General features: G+C 36.3%; 1 protein-coding gene across 17 annotated transcripts in view; it reads right to left on the bottom strand.

Moving 5' to 3' along the window:
- Window positions 1-21,318, bottom strand: part of LOC123762033 (partitioning defective 3 homolog) — a 324,827-nt gene that overhangs the window by 14,576 nt on the left and 288,933 nt on the right. For 12 of the 17 annotated variants that reach the window (XM_069300392.1, XM_069300437.1, XM_045748364.2 and 9 more), the window contains 5 exons: window positions 13,626-13,833; window positions 12,480-12,647; window positions 8,739-8,816; window positions 3,949-4,118; window positions 307-381 (listed from right to left, as the gene is read on the bottom strand). In XM_069300392.1, the coding sequence (XP_069156493.1) occupies window positions 307-381; window positions 3,949-4,118; window positions 8,739-8,816; window positions 12,480-12,647; window positions 13,626-13,833 (699 nt within the window). The remainder of the gene's footprint in view (window positions 1-306; window positions 382-3,948; window positions 4,119-8,738; window positions 8,817-12,479; window positions 12,648-13,625; window positions 13,834-21,318) is intronic. The other 5 variants (XM_069300367.1, XM_069300413.1, XM_045748374.2 and 2 more) reach the window with 4 other exon arrangements.

Here is a 21,318-nt window from a genome sequence, read left to right as displayed (position 1 = left end):
CATGCTCTGCTTTTCAAACTTTACATAAATAAACGACATCTTCACTCAAGTCTACTGTCATAATGCATGGATTAGGAAAATAAACAAATTCTACATTACACATTTTGCTACATTGTACCTTCAAGATTCTTAAAAAGCCAGACTAAATGTAATCACCTTATTCAAAAGAATATATAAATAAATGGCTATGTGGAACCACAGCCAAATTTGTTAAGTACACTATCAATTAGTAATTATACTGATTATTTTCATCTCCTTTGACTTGGTTAGTAGGACGAGAGGAGACTACAACACAAAGTATCTCACCTAGTCTGCTTATCCCGAAAATCTTGGTACTGCTGACTAGCTAATTTCTTTAGCCTTTCCTGCTCCTTGTTTTTGCTGCATGCAAAATAGAAATTAAAATCTGTGATGTTCTAGAACAATTCTAAGGGTATTAACATAAAGTAAAGCCCAACCACCAATACTACCAGATGTTAGCATGTTAAAAAGGTTAGAACAGGCTCTTAAGACATCAGTAGCAGATATAAGGGCTACTTCTAACCCATATTAATATATATACAGGCAGGTACAAATAAAGTACCATTTGTTAATAATTAGCACTGTGTGTGAGCGTGTATGCATGTCTGTGTGTGTACGTTTGTGGCCAAGTCTGAGAAAGTGGCTGAGAGTCATATCACTGTCAAGACTAGCAGTTCTATTATGCATGTATAGGACACAAGCATAAATTTACTCAATTTAATTTTTCTGGCAAGAAAGCTAATCAACCAACCACTCTACAACTCAGGAAACATGGAGGTGGAGGGAATGGAAGGAGACAGTGTGAGGAACGTCAACAAAATATGAGGGATTGGTAAAAGGAAGATGGAGGGGAGGAAAGGGCTTGGGAGAACAAAACAAAAAGGCAATGAATGGTAGGGTAGACTGGAAAGGAAATGGGAGAAGAAAGAATTAAAAGAGGAGAGAGAGAGAGAGAAATAGAAGAAACTTATAATGGGAGGGGGAGGGAAAGGAGAGAGAAAATAGATGAGGAGAGGAACTGAAGAGGGAGGGAGGGAGGGGATGGAGGAAAAAGGAAAGAGGGAAAATGGCGAGAATGAAATAGGACAGAAAGGAAAGGGAAAGTTGAGAGGAGGTAGGGTTGAGAAGAGGCTAGAAAGTTATTGACAGTGTGAAATCTATACATATATATATGTACATACAGTATACATTTATATACAAGTGTGCATATATAAATGTGTACACTATACTATACTAATGAATATGATTATGCAAGTGAGAATTTGATGCAATATTGTACATGTAAGGAATAGTTTAAATAAATGCTGTAGGATATAATTTGCCAGGTTTGTGGTTTAGGATCCAGATAGATCGTTATTAGGATCACCTTCAAAGTACATAATAGTCCCATTAGGAGACCCAAACCTTCAGCCATCAATGCATGCCTTTTCTGGAAATATTCCCTAATGCCTAGTTTTAAAATAGCTACAAATATGTGTAGGAATGCAAACGAGGAGTCACAACAGCGTGGCTGAAATATGGTAACCAGACCACACACTAGAAAGAGAAGAGACGATGACGTTTTGGTCCGTCCTGGACCATTCTCAAGTCGATTGTGATGAGGGAAGTTGTTGTTGTTTAAGATTCGCTACTTGGAACAAAAATTCCAAGTAGCACGGGCTATGGTGAGCCTGTTGTGGACTTATCTGGCACAGGAGCGGGGCTGTAACTTTTTTCAATAAGGGAAGGAGGGGAAAGACAAAAAATAAACAAAAAATTGCTTTTTCTTCCTCTTAAGATTTTCTCCTCTTTACCTCTCTCTTGCCTATTTATTGCCCTCCACTCCTTCCCTCATCACAATCAACTTGAGAATGGTCCAGGACGGACTGAAACGTCATCATCCCTTCACTTTCTAGTGTGTGGTTCGGTCAACATGTGTAGGAATCCATATGACTTTGCAACAACAGGGGCACTAGTGCTACAGAATTAACCAGAGTAGTGAAGATGACTGCGATGTATCTCTAGTGTCACACTAACAAGACCACAGACACAAATACATAGCATTGCAAGTGCCACATTTATCAAGATAATTTGTAAATACAGTAGTCTTCTTCACTGCCAGTTTAGGAATAGTAAAATTACACAGGGTCAGATCTGACAAATATGGGAGTAATGTATATTCAAGTTATGTGGTGATGTGGTAGGCCAGTAGCTTACATGCACTGTGGGCTGTGTGGCATGAAGACAAAGCTTACTTAGTGTGGGGCATGAAGTCAAAGCTCACTTAGTGTGAGGCATGAAGACAAAGCTCACTCAGTGTGGGGCATGAAGACAAAGCTCACTCAGTGTGGGGCATGAAGATAAAGCTTACTCAGTGTGGGGCATGAAGACAAAGCTCACTCAGTGTGGGGCATGAAGACAAAGCTCACTCAGTGTGTGGCATGAAGACAAAGCTCACTCAGTGTGGGGCATGAAGACAAAGCTCACTCAGTGTGGGGCATAAAGACAAAGCTCACTCAGTGTGTGGCATGAAGACAAAGCTTACTCAGTGTGGGACATGAAGATAAAGCTCACTTAGTATGGGGCATAAAGACAAAGCTCACTCAGTGTGTGGCATGAAGACAAAGCTCACTCAGTGTGTGGCATGAAGACAAAGCTCACTCAGTGTGGGGCATGAAGATAAAGCTCACTCAGTGTGTGGCATAAAGATAAAGCTCACTCAGTGTGTGGCATGAAGACAAAGCTCACTCAGTGTGGGGCATAAAGATAAAGCTCACTCAGTGTGGGGCATAAAGACAAAGCTCACTCAGTGTGTTAGCTGTATGGCATGAAGAAACACTGTGCTGTAAAATCCAAGAATTAGCCCACATTTCTTTATGTTCTGTGGCAGACAACATTGTGAAAACAACACAAGATATCCTAATAATAATAAAGTTAACTTAGTGATGTAACTCCCTCAACAAAACATTAATGCACAGAGCTTTGACAGTCAAGATATACAGTATCACTATCACCATAACTTACTTATACTGTAATAACAATGAAATTTTTAATTTTTTTGTTTTTAGATTAACAGTCCTCTGATATTTACCACATCTGATCCTGTGTAATTTAGTTATTGCTCCTTCAAATGAGAATGGCATAATAATGCCAAAACTTTGAAAGCATTCCAGCTAATTCTCCCTCCTATGGTAGCAGTGACTAGTATAAATTAAAGGAAGCTCCTAAGTAATTATCTAGATCCTATACAGTACTTAAAAAAATGGAAATTAATGTAGTGTCATAAGATGTTGAAGTGTAAATGGTATGTGTGTGTGTGTGTGTGTGTGTGTGTGTGTGTGTGTGTGTGTGTGTGTGTGTATGTGTGCATGCAAGATAATAAATCCATGTAGTTGGCTTTTTTTTTTATTAGCAGCCTGCAGTATTATCAAATTAATAATGTACTTGATGATGACTTAAAATATTTATTAATATTATTTTTCACTTGTGATTTTATTACATTAGAATTAAAGCAAATAATCTCTACTGCATAAAAATTAGTTGACGATGTTATGCCAAATACTAAATCTGCTGCTGTTGTGCACCGACTTCTTCACAGACTAACATCAAGTGGGAGGAGAAACCAATGAATGAATTATTTGTTCATTACTGCACTAATAGCAAGAGTTGAACCACCACCATTCCCATCACCAAGGTTAGTCTTAGAAATGATCATGAATAGGAAATTCTATTTTAAGACTTAAAAGTAAAAAAGATTCTTAGCAGTGCTTTCTATGTTTTTTGCTAACAACAAAAACTTATATTCAGGCAATTTTCTTGCGGAAAACTATAATATGAATTTGAAGTTAAAATATAACAGCAATAATGGGAAAAATATTGCAAGACAAAGGGAATCCTTCAGCCATCAAACAGCACTGTACAATACAAATTGGTACTAAGTTTCCTTACCGTAAATGTTGTTGTATTTGTTCATAATTGACATAATGAGAATATTTATGGGGGTCGGCATAGGCTGTACGACTCCCAGGTCGTCCAATATTATCACCATAGAGGTCGTAGCTGTGAGACCGGGTGTGCCGAGTGTCGGGCTTGGGATCACTGGGGACAGGATCCAGCCGCTGTCGATTGAAAAAGTCGTATTAGTCGAAGGACATATTCTATAGGTGTAATCTATATTGGAGTTGAGATTACATTTATCATGTTGAAAATTACTAGAAAATAAATTGTTGCTTATATAATTTAAGGCTTCCATCAAAAGAACCTGTTTATTTTTGTCATTTTTACAAATTATGGCCATCAACTTTAATTCTATAGTAATTTGCATACTCAGGTGGGAAAATACATCTTGGATGTACCAAGCACTGCAATGTACTTTACAAGAAAAAACTATGCTACACTAAAAGTAACGTGTATTATGTAGAAAGCCAAGATTAACAAACAGTAATTTGCATATGTTGTTTTAGAATTCAACCAATTTTAATAATTATAATTATTAAAATAACAAATAATTATTGAGATAAAAATAATTATCTCAAAGATGATGACTATAAAGGCATAACCATATTATATTCTGTCTGCAAAAAGTTAAAGGAGCAGGTAAGAATCTATTGATCAGCATTAATACCAAAGTCATACCTAATTTCCACATGCCCGAGGAACATGGGGGACCGTGTGCTATCATGGAGGGAGAAGAATACGTTTGACGGAAATGTTAACACGACTATGTATGAGAGACCTACTTTAGTATATAACCCACCCACATGAACTTATACATTTTTTTTACTGTATTGAAGAGGTTTCCAGGGTAAGTGTTGAAATTTTGTTTTATTTTATTTTAATAATGTAAGTTTTTTTAATACATACACTGAACAATATATTATCCAAACCCCTATTATTGGGAAAGACATTGTTCCCTTTTGACAAAGACCCATTCGGAAAAGCAAACATAGTTTCTGAGTGCCAGCCACCAGATCAGATCTTTTGTTTTGATCTAATTGGCATATCTCAAACTGTTGCACAAGCTTAATCATATGCTTTTGGATTACATCTAAGAAAATTCAGTCAATCACTTCCACAATGATGGACCAAAACACTAACATAGCTTTAATTAATTTGCAAGAGAGGCAAATTAACAAGAGGTACAGACCAAAGTGCAGACATATGAATGATGAAGCATGACACCCAGAGCAAGATTCTACACCAAGATAAATACGGGAACGATAAGAGTATGATATTCTTTTAATAATACTTATCTTCCTTTATAAGATTTACTGTGCAAATCAAACTTAAAGATATGAGTAAGGTTTCCATGCTACAAATGACATATGAAGACCAAAAGACATAATGCTGTGCCTCTGTGAGTATGTGTGTCTAACACATAATAATAATAATATTTGTTTATAAAATTTTGGCAAAAGTAATTATTTTTTGTGTTCTTTTATATATCCAGTATCTGGAGGATCATTAAATTATTTGAACATTTTCAGGCCCCTAAGGTGTTCAGATAAAATTTTGTTCAATGTATGTATATAGGGCGTATATGTGGGTATTTGTTTGATTTTGCACACAATAATTCACATCAAAGAAAAGTATATACATATAGCATGTTTTAAGATAAACTTCTGGAAATACAGTACATTATAAATTAAATACTGTGTACAACACTTTCTTTAAAAGATGTACTGAAATTTGAATCCAACAACATTATGGGCTGCATTATTAACCTGTACTAACTACCCCTCCTTCTCTCCCATGAGTATACTAATAACTTTTAAAGTACAATTCTGACATAGGCCATATTACTACTTTAGGACTTTTTACAAATACTGTACAGTGTATGTGTTAACAAAATAACCAAGACAATTGTAAACACACTGCATCAATTTAATCTTGCCTATAAAGTGTGTGTGTGTGAGTGTGTTTCAATATGTGCTGTGGATGGACCTGAAACTGTCAAAAATGTAGACTATATTGTATGTGTGTACACGCTTGAATACATGTAGTGAAGTCTTGATTATCTGAGATGATGTTTAACAGAGACTTGATTTATCACCAGTTGTGAGCAAGTCTTTAGTTGCAACTTGCAAAACATTACACATGCTAAATACATCACTCAAAACTCATATTAAGTTTTTTATTTATATGATTTTTGTTTTTAAAAAAACTCAGGGTCAGTAATTTCACACTGAATCACATTGATTGTTAGTAATAAAAAGCCTATTAGTCTGTGTTGGAAATATCAAAATCTCTGTCTTAAACCATCAATATTGTATTATTTTCAGATAATCGTGCTTTAATTTTTGCTAATCAACCCACTCAATGTATCAAATGTGCTTTAAGTAAGAGAGTGGCAGCACTGGTCCTTCTGAGGGCTAATGATCATTAATTGTGAGGAGATAGCACTTAATGGCTTCACAATCTCTTGACACACTCATTGCAGATTACAGCACTTAGCACTTGAAGCACAATACTGTACTACAGTTTACTTTTGATTTTAAAAATAATAAATATTTATGATTCCCACAGGAAAGTATGCGGGCCTATCATTAAAAGAAAAACTGGATGACAAGTCATGTGAAATTTTTGTAAAAAATTAAATTTTTGGGGGGCTCTGGTATAAAAACAGACATTCAAATAAGCACATTGCATATGCACACAAACATATGAATTGCATTTCCTGTTTAAATACACGTACTGTTTGAACAGTCAAGATTAACGTGCCGTGAGGCTTCTGCAACTAATGACCTTGGACCATCAAGACTCTGCTGCTACACAGTTTATAAAATTAGATGAAATGCTTCAAACATTATATGTCAAAACAAAATATACAAAATATATAATAAAGATATTAACATATGTATGTGCTATCTACTATTATCTATGGAAAAAATTTCTAATATACAGAAAACTGCAAAATACTGTATGACAATGCACACATCAGCACCACAATCAAAACATCAGTAATAAATGACTATATGAAAAGTTTTCTGTTAACATACAAACAATATCGAAATACTATTCTCGAACACAAAACACCAAACATAAAATGCTGTTTACAGTTCAAATCCTATGACTATGGATAATCATAAAAATTATCATAAAACTAAAATAAAAAAAAAGCAAATAATAAATCAATACAGAAGCATTACATAAAACAACATAAAAGTGCTATCAAATTTGTCACATCCATGTGTGTGTATGAGGAGCGATTACCTCTAAGAAATAACCCAAGAAACGACTCTCGCCAATAAGATCTTGACTGTAAGAGCGATGGTGCCTGCAGGGCTTGGAATGAGGCAATGCTCGTCTATAACCCTGCAACACCAGTTACATTGTACAGAGTATATACCCATTAAAATTCATGCATTGGCATATGAAATAGCAGAAAAAAAAAAAAACATGTTTGTATAGTACTTTGGAAAAAGAAAAGATACATGCATTTAAATAAATACTGTATTACAACACAGAATACTTGTCTTGATCAAAAAGGTTTTTGCTAACAGTACAGTTATTCATGCATGTGCCAGGCCATCATGCCATGCAAAGCTGGTGCTTTAATTTTACACCCTTACCCAGAACAGGCTATTGTCTAGTATGGCAGTAGATCGCAGGGCAGCTAGTGGATTAGGAGCACCTTTGGGTGGGGGTGGAGGTGCGGGGCAAGGAGAGCCCCGAGCAGACATGGCTGCAGCCTTTCCTTTCACACCCATACGGGGAAGCGAGTTTGTACGAGGTGCACCACTGCTGCTGCTACTGCTGCTGCTGCTACTGCTGCTGCTATTGCTGCTTAATGGTGCTGCTGTGCTATTGCTGCAGTTGCCATTTTTATTTGTATTGGGATAACTGATCCTCTCCCCAACAACAGATGTAGCCATCACCATTCTATTACTAACACCATCACCAGATACCATTGCACTACCACCACCACTGCATGAATTGCTAGCACTGCACACCAAGAAATTTGTGTTGTGTTCATTCATAGTCCGATTAACAAGATTTTTATTTGTCACATCATTATCAAAACTAGAGAGGGAATTATGATGAAGATATGGGTGTGATATTGCTCCTGACACAGGTTTTGAAAAAGAGAAAGTGAAGTCTGGGTTAATTTTGTTAATATGGGTAAACTGTGACACTGAATGACTAGAAGGGGCGTGACAAGCTCTTTGGTTTGTTGGTGGCCGATTCTCTGGCAAGGAAACACTAACAAGTTGGTTGGGTTTAGGGTTTGGTGGTGGGAAAGGAGGTTTATAATTATTATTTATTGGCTTATTCCTTGGAGGAAGTGGTGGTTTACTTGACACTGTGTTCTGAATAATTAAATTTGATAAATTATTTGCACTAGCCTCATCACCATTACATGATGATGAAAGTATTTCAGGTCTATCTGAACTCTTAGACACTTTATAAGGTTTTGAATATATTTCATTATTATGCATGTATTTATTTGGTAAAGGAACAAAAGGAATGGGTTCTGATGCAGAAGCCGTTGAAGGGGATACTGGAGTTGTTTCATTAGGAGTTGGGGAATCGTTTTCTGGCCTTATACAAGAGCCATAAAATGAGTTGCGATTTGTATTAACAGAGGTGTTATTAGATGGTTTACTAATAATCCCATGAAATGAGTGCCTATTTGGATTTCCTATCCCTTTTGTTCTGTTAGTAGTGGCAGAGGAAGAGGATGAGGGTGTGGGTTTAGGAGTTTTAGAGTTCCTATGCACACTGCTCTTGGACATTACTTGCGGCTTGGTGTCAGTAGAGCTAAGCGTATTATTGTTAGCCTTGTCAGCTTCCGAATCTCCTCTCTCTCCGAGCACCTGCAACAATTTTGGGAGAAACGAGCTCAAAGCACTGCGTACTCACACAGACTTGGACAAGATCAAGACGTCCCAGATCACATCTTAAATTCACATGAATAAAAATCATGTAAATGTAGGCTTCTAATTTACCTAGTAATTACAATTATTAAGTCAAACCAATATACAAAATTCTTCCACATATATTTAAGCACTGCTGTTAGTTCTTTGTACATTAAAGCACTGTTGTAAGGAAACAGGAATGTTAAAAACAACTGAAGTACTGTACTGTGTATGTATGCCAGTCAGGTCATAAATAAATAAAAATTTAAAAATTTGTAAATCTTACTGTATTTGCTTTTAGCTTTATTATATAAAAGCATCCTAAAAAAATAAGCACATATGGACTTACTTCATGTTATTAAATATGTATCACCACCACATCTTTCCCCACTTTCCTGGGGTGGGAAGATATTAACTTAAAGAAAGAAAATGGAGACTATATATATTTTTTTATAACAGCAGTACTGTATATGGGACTAAATTCTGCCATATTATGATGAGTTCTGTTTGTTGGGTAATTTACCGCTTGTATGTAACTGAATATTTCAAGTAATAAGTAGGCAAATATACAAATACAACAAGCTATTGCCAGTCTAAAGGAATTAAGATGTATTCTGAGACGGGTGCAGACTTTACACCAATACAAGTTTCTGGACAGTTAGTTTTTCAGTAATGATACAAATCTGTGTTTAGTGACTTACATTTACTGATCACCACATGCCAGGTAATCAGCATATTGGTGTGCATTAGTAACACTCATACATAACATGAAACAAAGTTTTGAGAACTCCGTATGAAGTCCAAGAACTGCAGACACACACAACTCCCCCTTCTATGGCCACATCCATATACAATTTACAGAAAATAGTTTTTTGAAAAAAAGGCATTTATACTTTTACATTTATTTATTTCATATACCATTAATGCAGCACTGATGAGTATCTACAACAGTTGTATAAAAATATAGTGTTGAATAAAATCATTTGCCACTTTTTATATGGAGCCCTTGGAGGCTTCCCTGAGCAAAGGCACCGATTAATGAGAGCCAGTAGTAACTATGAGGCTTCTGTTAACTTTCATAGGCCTACTGAGAACACAGGATCAGAATTTAGTTCTCTCAATAGAAGTGAGGTAGACATAGGAATCACAGATTAACCCACCAGAATGAACTACTGTATACAGAAAGTAAAATATCAGTAAACAAATCAATGCTTATAGAGAAAAAAAAATACAGTAGTTAATGTGAAAAAGTAACAGATATTTGACCACTGATAATAACCTAAGTTTAGCTTCCCTTGAGTACCACCAGGTGGTAACCCAGGTTATATAGGGTCTGTCAACAGCTCAGTTCTTAAGTTCTACAAGGTTAGAGCCACAAATCCTATGGACAAAAATGGGTGAGAGAGGGTGCAAACAGGGAGGCACTGAGAGTGCCTACAGAAAGTGATGATGTATGTACCAAGGCAGAGATGCAGAACTAGAAAACAGGATTGGTTCAACAGAAATTGTGAGGGGCCAATGACCAAAAGACACAAAAATGGAATCAATATAGGAAGAGGCCAAACCCTCAAACATACCAAGAATACAAAGCAGCAAGAAAATAATTACACAGCAGACGCAAGAGCAACAGAATGAAATTTTGAGAAAGGGATAGCAGACAAATGCAAAACAGAACCAGGACTACTCCATAAATTTATTACAAGCAAATTGCAGGTAAAGAATAAAATTTAGAGGTTGAAAATGGGAAACAGATTCACAGAAAATGAAAAGGAAATGTGTGAAATATTAAATGAAGAGTTCCAAAGTGTTTGTGCAAAATTTAATTTTCAGAGAACCAGATGCAATAAGAATTCAGAGAATAACACAGAACACATAGAGGTGCCTAGAGACAAAGTGGAAAAATGCTCAAAGAGCTAAGTAGACACAAGCAGTTGGCCCAGACGGAGTTTCACCTTCGATTCTTAGAGAATGTACACCTGAGCTCGACCTTCCATTTCAATTCATTTTTCATGCTTCTTTGCATACAGGAGTCCTGGCAGATATATGAAAAAGGGTTAACATAGTTCCAATCCACAAAAATGGCAACAGGGATGACCCCCCTTAATTATAGACCTGTATCACTGACAACTGCAGTACAGTAGTCAAAATACTGGAAAAAATAATTAAAACAAATGGGTAGAACACCTGGAGAAAAAAAATGATATAATGACAGACAGACAGTATGGTTTTCAATCTGGAATATCCTGTGTAATGAATTTACTTAGTTTCTATGACAGAGCCACAGAGGTTTTACAGAAAAAAATGGTTGGGTTGACTGGATTTAACTGGACCTAAAAATGGCTTTTGCAGAGTCCCACACAAGAGGTTGTTCTGGAAACTGGAGCATACTGGAGGAGAGACAGGGAAGCTTCTAAAATGGATGAAAAAATTTCTAACCGACAGAAAAATGAGGGCAACAATCAGAGGCAATGTATCAGGCTGGAGAAATGTCACAAGTGGAGTACCACAGGGTTCAGTTCTTGCACTAGTAAGAACTGAACCTTTCTTTCTGGTAGATTATTTACATACATTGTGTATGTAAATAATCTACCAGAAAGAATACAGAATTATGAGAACATGTTTGCTGATGATGTTATGATACGAAGGAAGATAAGAAATTTAGACATTGTCATACCCTTCAAGACGACCCGGACAAAATAAGTGTATGGAGCACCACTTGGCAAATGGAATTTGCCATGCCATATTAAGGAATGTAAAATAGGAGGAAATAGACCACACACAACTTACATATGTGAAAAACCTTTACAAAATTTTGATAAAGAAATAGATCTAGGGGTGGTTCTATATAGAGAACTGTCACCCGAGGACCACATAAAGAACACTGTGCAAGGAGCTTATGTAAATGCTTTCCAATTTCAGAACTACTTTTAAATACATAACATGGATGGTGAAATACTAAAGAAATTATTCGCGACCTTTGAGACCAAAGCTAGAATATGCATCGGTTGTGTGGCTCATATCTTTAGAAGCACATCAACAAACTGGAAAAGGTGCAAAGACATGCAACTAAATGGCTTCCGGTACTGAAAGATAAGAGCTATGAGGAGAGGTTAGAGGCACTAAATATACCAAAGCTAGAAGATAGAAGAAAAAAAGAGGAAATATGATCACTACATACAAAAGAGTAATGGGAATCGCACAATTGATAAGGAAGAATTCTTGAGACCTGGACCACCAAGAACAAGAGGTCATAGATGTAAGCTCATTAAACAAAGCTGCCGAAGAAATATAAGAAAATTAAATTCCACAGAGTGGTAGACGGTTGGAACAAGTGAGAAGGTTGTGTAGGCCAAAACCGTCAGTACTGTAGTTTCAAAGCGTTATTTGACAGAGTGCTGGGAAGACGGGACACCATGAATATAGCTGTCATCCTGTACCTACACTTAGGTTATTACTCTTGTGTAATTAAACACACCAACACGCACATACTATATAATGTTATCCTCAAAAGGTATATAACCAATCCAAGTCCTGAACTCATTACTGCAACCTGAAAAGAATAAATCATAATCTTGTAGGATCATCCTAGTAGACTTCCAGTACATGGCTATCTTAACCTACCTGTCTTAGAGCACTTTCATATCGCTCTTCTAAGTCATCGGTTGGGTAGGTTCGGTTTCTCTGAGCATGGCGACGTTGGTGTTCTGCTCTTAATTGATGCATCCGTTCTGACCGTGATGGTTCCCCATCATCCCCTCGATTTTGAGGTTGCTGCTGTTGTTGCTGATTCTATGGAATAATATCAGAGGTAAAACCAGAAATCCCATTAGCTCACCTACCCAATGAACTTTTTCTACCCTACAGACATTTTTTTATCAGCCTGTATTCACTCACTTTCCCCAATATACTTCCATAACCTCTTATTCCCAGTCTTTCCTATTCAATCCATTGTGCACCATTAAACTTCCTACTTTTATATCTGTCTTACAGCTGGTAATTGGGTCATTTAATAGATCTTATCTGGAAAGTTACTTCAAATGACTTTCATAGTCTACAAATGATCTGCCTTACTATTGCCAAACAGTCTATCCATTAGTGTGTGTAATTACCTAAGTCTAGTTAGAGGAAGAGCTACACTTGGTGTCCCGTCTTTCCAGCACTCGTCAAATAAGGTTTTGAACTAAGAGCTGGTGCATAAGTTGGATAAACAGGCAAGAGTAATGGCAGGGTGATTCAGTGAATAAGGGAGCAGTACCTAAGCAATAGAAGCAATTATTAGTGTCTAAGCAATAGAAGTTAGAGGAGACATGATCACCACATACAAGATTCTTAGAGGAATTAATAGGGTAGATAAAGACAGTTTAATACCAGGGGCACACACACACTAGGAGACACAGATGGAAACCGAGTACCCAAATAAGTCACAGAATCATTAGAAAAAACTTTTTGTGTTTGAGTAGTTATCAAATGGAATGCATTAGGAAGTGATGTGGTGGAAGCAGACTCCATACACAGTTTTAAGTGTTGATATGATACAGCCCAACAGGCTCAGAAGCTTGTACACCAGTTCATTGACAGTTGAGAGGCAGGACCAAAGAGCTGACGCTCAACCTCCGCAAGTACAACTAGGAGAGTACAATAAGGTGAGGTGAGTACTTGCATATCTATTATTTATGAATGTGTGTGCATTTACAATATTTTTAAACAACAGAGTAGATTCTGTTATTTAAAAAAATAGTAAACATTACGGAGTAAGGAAAAACATACCTGAGAAGACCGTCCAGTATTCTCAATCATTCTCCTGTATTGCTCCTGCATGTGGTCATGCTCTTCTTGTTGAAGACGCCGGGCAGCAGCCAATCTCTCCACTTCTGCTCTGTCCATTTCAGTTCGACCCTCTGTTCTGTCTCCTTCTCTATCCCCCTTCAGTGGGAGTCCAGTTGAATTATCAATACTTTTACGGTGTTTACCAAATCTGAAAGCACAAAATATCGAAAATGACTTACAAAAATTTCATTGTGTTTTTGTATATAACTTCACATAAGATTTAGGCTCTATTATGTGCTTTTAAAACAATAATGGTTGAAATAATTGTTGAAATTGAGTAAAATAAAGAGGTGAGAATTTTGTTGAATTTGGATTTCATCCAAATTTGTTGAATATCTGGATGAAATTCAGATACTCAACAATTTTAATTTCATTGTTGAATGAAATTCAACAATGAATATTTTATTTGTTGAATATCTGGATGAAATCAAATCTGGATATGATTCTCATTAATCACAGCAATTCCATATTAATGTGAAATGTTGTGCTATACTTATTTTTCTCACTGTGATGGTTCTGATGTATCGGTATTTACTATGCTGTTCTTGTATGAAAAAACAACCAATATAAATATTTTAACTTGTATTGCAAATATTGTTCATAAACAAATTAGAAATTATCTACTATACCATAAATAAATGGTAAATAATATTAAATAAATAAATCATAAATAACATGTAAAAATTATGTATCATAAATTTGGTCATGTGCTGAGAAGAGAGAAACTGTGGGATGAGTGGTGTTAGGAAGGGTTGGGCAGAAGTGGACTCACACCACACACTATTAAACGTGAACACCAGCTAAATACACTTTCTGATCTATCAGTGCATCATATATGGGGCAAGTTGGACACATGCATCATTCAAGAATAATGGTATCTTGTAAGGCATTAAACCTTTGTCCTCAGATTTCATGTTACTTTATCATTTACTGATTTGACCTTCAAAATTCTCTTCTTCTGTTGGCCAAGACAAAATTACCATTCTTCAGGAAGATCAGTAGTTTGGCCTACGGGAGACCTTGATACAAGCCTAGGGATACAGGCTTCCCAGTTCATGACAACATCAATTGCAGGCTTCCCAGTTCATGATAACATAAATTGTAAGGGTTTGAGTGTTATGCTCAAGAAAGCACAACACTCAAATTCTCTTGCCCAGTTGTTTCATTATAGTAGTATTTGACTGTAGTGGGACATGCCTTTTCTGAAAAGCTATTTTTTAACCTTTGGTCTATGCTCCCTTGTTCTATGTCATGTATTTTCCAGCTGCTGCACTGGTTAGCCAAGTCAATCTCAGGGTTACTGAATAATGCAATTTTTATTTTTCATTAATTATAGTCTTCTTCCATAACATGTTCCAAGTATCTCTCTTCAGTTGGTGTGCTGTATTGGTGCCCCACTTCATACTTCAGTACCCCTTGGCATCTTCCTTTATCTTTATGTTTGTTCTTCCAATTTTACTTTTGATAGCAACCATATATAACTAATAAAAAAATGGTTTTGAGCAAATATGAGAACCCCTTAAGCAAAAATCATACGGCTGCTTTCCCTCTCTTCCTTGCTGCTTTTTTTTTTTTTTTTGCAGTCTGTTCATTATGGCAATGTATACAAGTTGGCTTAGCTTAGTGAACACAGATGTGGGTGCTACCTGGAGATAATCAGGATAGGTGGACAAGCAGGCCAACTGGTACTGTACTCAGGAATAGCTCTCCTCTCGTGGTCAACTGTGATGACCAGAAAGGGTTCAAAAGACTTGACTTTTTTATGAATGACCCTATCAAGTCATCCCAGGATGAAATACATGCTCTTCACTGATTACCTAGTATTTATAATAAAACTGCATGGACCACGGACCACGAAATGAACTGCATGAGCCGGTCGGCCGAGTGGACAGCACGCGGGACTTGTGATCCTGTGGTCCTGGGTTCGATCCCAGGCGCCGGCGAGAAACAATGGGCAGAGTTTCTTTCACCCTATGCCCCTGTTACCTAGCAGTAAATAGGTACCTGGGTGTTAGTCAGCTGTCACGGGCTGCTTCCTGGGGGTGGAGGCCTGGTCGAGGACCGGGCCGCGGGGACACTAAAGCCCCGAAATCATCTCAAGATAACCTCAAGATAACCACTTGAAAGTTTTCTGTGGTACAGTACATACAGTGTCCAGTATGTTGTCTTGCCTGACTTTATATGGTTTTCTCATACAGACAAAGAAGACTTAAATTTATGATGCAGCCAAATGATACTGCCGAGAAAGGGACCTTTTTGTATTCAATCAAAGCATTATTTTAAAGATTTTATGTACTAAAATTCAGTTTTGTAATGCATCCAAATTTGTAACAAAGTTCTTATTACAGCAATACAATTTGGCATATTTTTGAGACAATACTTTTTCCATGTGATTTTATCCATATTCATACAGTACATACACTTTTATATATATATGCAGTATTTTTGGCAATTAATTTCTAGGGGTTTTGATAAACATTTTTATTAAAATTGAATACAATAAATTAGTCTGAGTTACTGTTGCCAGTTTATTTCTGACTAATGTGTGTGACGGCAGAGTTGGTTGGCAGCTGGTGTACATTTATCAGCGGAAACAGAATCACATTTTTCTTTGGCCTTATGCTATGTATGGCAATTTCTTCAATCACACTCAGCAGCCTTGACATCGATTAATTTCAACAGATGAAATATAACAGCAATATAAAAATTGTCCATATAACATATACACAGGCAAAATATTCACTCACTTACCAGTTCTTCCTGCCTTTCTTTGTCTATATAAACCATTACATATAAATATATGATCTAATTTCTTACCATATGGAAATGATGTGTAAAGTATAAGTTCTATAACTCTGTACTACTGAGCATCAACAGTAGGTGCTGCTTATGTGATTACTGAACTATATATGATTATGTGGATATCAATAGAAATAACAGTTTCAACATTTGAGAGATGTTACTGCAATTAAAAGTATTTTTTGTTTATACTGTATTATGTAAAGAGTCACAACTGAAATTACGGCAACTACTTAAAATCCAAATAGCATAAAACCGTATCCAACTTATCTGTGTGGGAAGTACAGTAAGGAGTAGCTCTCTATGCCCTGCCAACTACCTTCATCTTCTAAGTAATCCATCAGTACATGTGTGAACTGGTTAATTAGGAAGGAAAAGGCAAGAACATGTGGAGTGGAGATGGACTGTGATGGAAATAAACAATCAATTGTTGTTATTCACAAGTTTGTATGCAGATGATAAAGTGTTCTTTGCAGAGATTTAGGAGGCATTGGAGAAGAATGTGAATGAATTGACAGGGCATACAAGCGCATACATTTGAATGTCAATAAAGCAAATACCAAGAATGTGATAGAGTATTTGAGAGGAATACAGTGTGTGTCAAGAGCTGGTAACATGGTATTAAAAATACCCATTACACAGGACTAATCATCCTGTGTGATGGTGATTTATAGCACCAAGTAGTACTCCTGATACACACTGTACTCCTTCATATAGTCAAGGGATGCTGCACAAATGTAAATGTACCTGAAAGTGTTAATAAAATAATGAGAGAAGAACATTGGATGCTGTGAATTTTGTAAATATTCATTAAGTAGTAAAACAAAGTTATCTGAAATGTAAAAAAGTAGGGTAAAAATGGGAGAAGAGATATCTGAGGAGATAGTAAATTTAATTACTAGAAAAATATAATTATGGATGGTGAAATAAGAGGAGAAATGAGTAACAAGATAAGTAGTTAAGGTGAATAATAATATGAAAGAATGTAAGTATGGAAGTCAAGAAAAGAATGAGTATGTTTCACTATTACATCCCTGACAAAGAAGTGAAAGAAACGGATGGAAATAAGAGTTATTAGAAAAGCAGCTGGTGTATTTATGTAGTCATAAATTTTGTTAAAAGTCTGCAAAATGCTATCAATTCATAATTCTAAGCAAAAAAAGGCTTTAGGCACAGTTCAATATGCAGTAATTACAAGTACAGACCTAGTGGGGTCTGGAACACCAACTTATGAGGTTACCATTCTAAGGACCCTACAGATCTTGCTTAACACTATCACACTTCATTGCCGACGTCCGCCGTCATGTATTTTTCTCGAGTCCTCTCGGTTGCCTCCGTCTTGCGTCACTCATTAAAATATTTGTTAAAAATTTATATTTTATCCAATCAATCTGGAAGTGGTTTCAAAATGAACGCCTTTAGATTGCACACAATTTGATATCAAAATGAAAGACATAACACGAAAATTGATGTCAGAACACTGGAAAGATATAAATAATTTTGTGGTGGTGAGCGTCAAAAAGTGTCCAAAAGTTAAAATATTTGTTAAAATTCCATTTATTGTTCTATTATTATGGGACTAGTTTTAAAATACCTGCCTTTATTTTGTGAACAATTTGATACCAAGATGAAACACGTAACACAAAAATTTATGTAATCAAACTGAACGAGTACTGTATACACATTAGTCTGCAGGTGTGCCAATTGGTGCTCGTTCATGAGGTAACTTGGCTGACTTTAGGCTTTGCTGTGGGGAGTCACGCCGGGCTTTTAGACCGTATATGCATATACCCCTATAGAGAATTCTATTGCGAACACAATGATACCAAAACAAACGACGTAGCACGAGAAATAAGGTGAGAAAACTGAAACGCATATACACTTTTCGGTGTCGCCGCACGCTCGCCCGCACCGAATGGCGCATGACGTCATTTCTGCGGTGCGCCCGTATGGAATGCGATAGTGTTAAGCTCTCACTTCTGAACTAGGGAATATATAGAGCATTCAGGTTCATGCTACATCCCATTTATTAATGCTGCTAATGGCCAAATGGTAGTTCATGGAATAAATAACTCCTGCCAATCACAGGTCATAAATGAATAAGGGAAAGTAGAGAAAAATTAAATACCTTATCTTGATTTATTAATGAGCTACTCTACCTACATAAAAACAAAATGTAGTTTGGATTACATTAACCAGTTGGCCAAGTGTTATATTTACACAGTGTAAAATGCTCACTATCCACTGAGAGTTACAATGTTCATCTCTCTGAAGTTTACTTGTTGAAGGAATGCAGGGGACTAACTTTTCAAGAGAGATAACAATACTAATAATAATATGGCGTGCAGATATCAGGCATCACTGCTACATATGATAAAATAATATTCTCATACTGCTATATGGGTCTGATTAGCAATCACTAAACTGGCAAAGTGATCTGGGTTAAAAGATCAAAATGTGTAAAAAAACACAAACATCAATTCGTTCAGATACTCAGAGACTCGGAATGCCAGAATCTGATTCACTAAGCTCTTATAGTACTAGTGAGGAGATGGTTCTTAGCATCCCTTAACTTTAATTAAAAGTAGGATGTGTTGCTCTGAATAAACTAAGCTAATTCTATGCAAGAGGGTTAGTAGATTAAATATTATGCAACACAATAAACTGGCCAGGCCTAATTTGTAACTCATACTTGTAACCTAGAGTCTGAGTTACAAAAAGGGATAATTATACTTCACAAATCGCAGATAGTGAATTTAATAGCATAGTGCCAGTAATAGCAATAATCATTAATTTTGTAATAATGATGCTTTAATGATAGTAATAATAATGTTCTAATCAGGTAATAACTTTTGAATAAGATAAATTGATTAAGATTGTGCATGCACCTCATTAAACAAATATTACTGCACAAGTGACATATGAGCCATACACTAAACTAAAATAAATGCAGACATATTAGTGTCCCTTAAATGAATTCTATCATCAAATTGCACACAATTTGTACAAATATACTCTATACACACTTCTCTGAGAATATTATAATTACTATAAATGAGTATCATTACTGTCTAACTACAGAAGAATAACCTAGTGTGATTAATAAGGTACCGTATTTGCTGGTGTCGACACACAAAGACACACTTTTTTTTATTTTAAAATGTTTAAAAAAAATTGCCCTGCGTCTAATGCGGCCACATTACGGATGGGAGACCGAGCACCGAAGGCTAGGGAGACCGACGAGAATACTGGGTAAGTTCGCTAGGCACATGAATCTTCGTTAATAAAATATTGAAAACAAGCCAAATTATTACAGTAAATTGTGTTACTAATAATAAAATGTTAAAAACAAGCCAGGTTATCATGGTCTGTTATCACACACTTATGAAAAATTGCTTATGATACATCAGCAGTTATGAGGGAAGCTCGCATCATCTCGCCACCTTACCCAGCATACATAACCTACACCTGATATGTGTCACACATTATTTAACGACTGTATTACCTTTAAGACATATTTATTCATTATCTAAATAGAAAATGCTCCAAGAAATTTGAAAGGAATGTTAAACTTTCTCTGCCAGCCAGCCATTTGCAATGAGTGAATGACAACAAAACCAGAGTGCTGTGATGGTGCAACACCACCGATGCACCGCCCTGGTGGCCTGATGCAGCAAAACAAAACATCACATCGAGAAATACAAGTTTCACATCCTGTATAGCAATTCTCTTGCCCAAAATATAAACAACTATACAGCTGATTCTCATTGGAGATAAGAGTTGGGGTACAAAATCCACACTAAAATATCTTTCAATAAATGTATGATGAAACAACTAAAATAGTTTTTTCCAAAAAATATCCTTGTAAAATAAAGGTATGTAAGTAAATGCTGGCAAATATAGTACAGTATATCAAAACACATCTCCCCTTTATACAAGGTGCATAGTAAACATTTTAATACATCTTGAGCTTTAATAAACTCTTACATTTGTCCAGTATAACAGAAATTCCTCAACACTAGAATAACTGGTAAGTCACACATGGCAAGAGAGAACCACTGCAGTTGGCTGTGTGGCAGGGCAATGAACAGGTCTATCTCACACTAATGGAGACAGTTTCCTGTAAACACCAAGAGTAGTAGATGTTCAGTTACACTGTGCATCTCCTCTTGTCTAGGCAAAGATCAACGTGGTAATATAACGGCCTCATGCATGTTAGACCATTCAAACTATGAGCATGACTATTGGTCTAGGAACTCTTACTGCTAGATGCCTGGCTTGAAGAGCACAGTACACAGTAAATAATCCAGATTGCTCCAGACTCCAGTGACTTGCTGCAGAATTCCAAACCCAACCAGAAAATGGGTGGTTGAAAGCATCTCACATCAACAATTCTCATAATGGCAGTGACTTCTTTCATATAGCAGAGCACTCATTTGACCTTTTGAATCTTGCACTAACATTTTTTTTTTTTTTTACTGTCAATAAGTTCTGCATAAGAGTAGTCATCAGACGTCTCTGCCCTAAAGGAGATAGCTTGTGATACCTTGGTCTAAAACGCCGTTGCTTGAAGTGGCACTTCTTGCATGAATGTGCTAATTTTTTTCTTGAACATCACTTTTGTTGGGACCATATTTCTTACAGACCTCTAATGTTCATACAGTGTTCTCTGTGCATATATATAGCATATCTACCTTTCACTGGGTCCATTCTGCATTTCCAATCACACTGTTGGATACCACTAATGGGTAAATGGTACTTGACTTCCTATTAAATGCCTGCACAAAATGCTTCAGTTTTCAAGATATTACTGAAATATCTTTTGCACAAACCT

Source organism: Procambarus clarkii, chromosome 5, assembly GCF_040958095.1.
Source record: "Procambarus clarkii isolate CNS0578487 chromosome 5, FALCON_Pclarkii_2.0, whole genome shotgun sequence".
NCBI lineage: Eukaryota > Metazoa > Arthropoda > Malacostraca > Decapoda > Cambaridae > Procambarus > Procambarus clarkii.
This window is presented reverse-complemented; position numbering and strand designations above follow the sequence as displayed.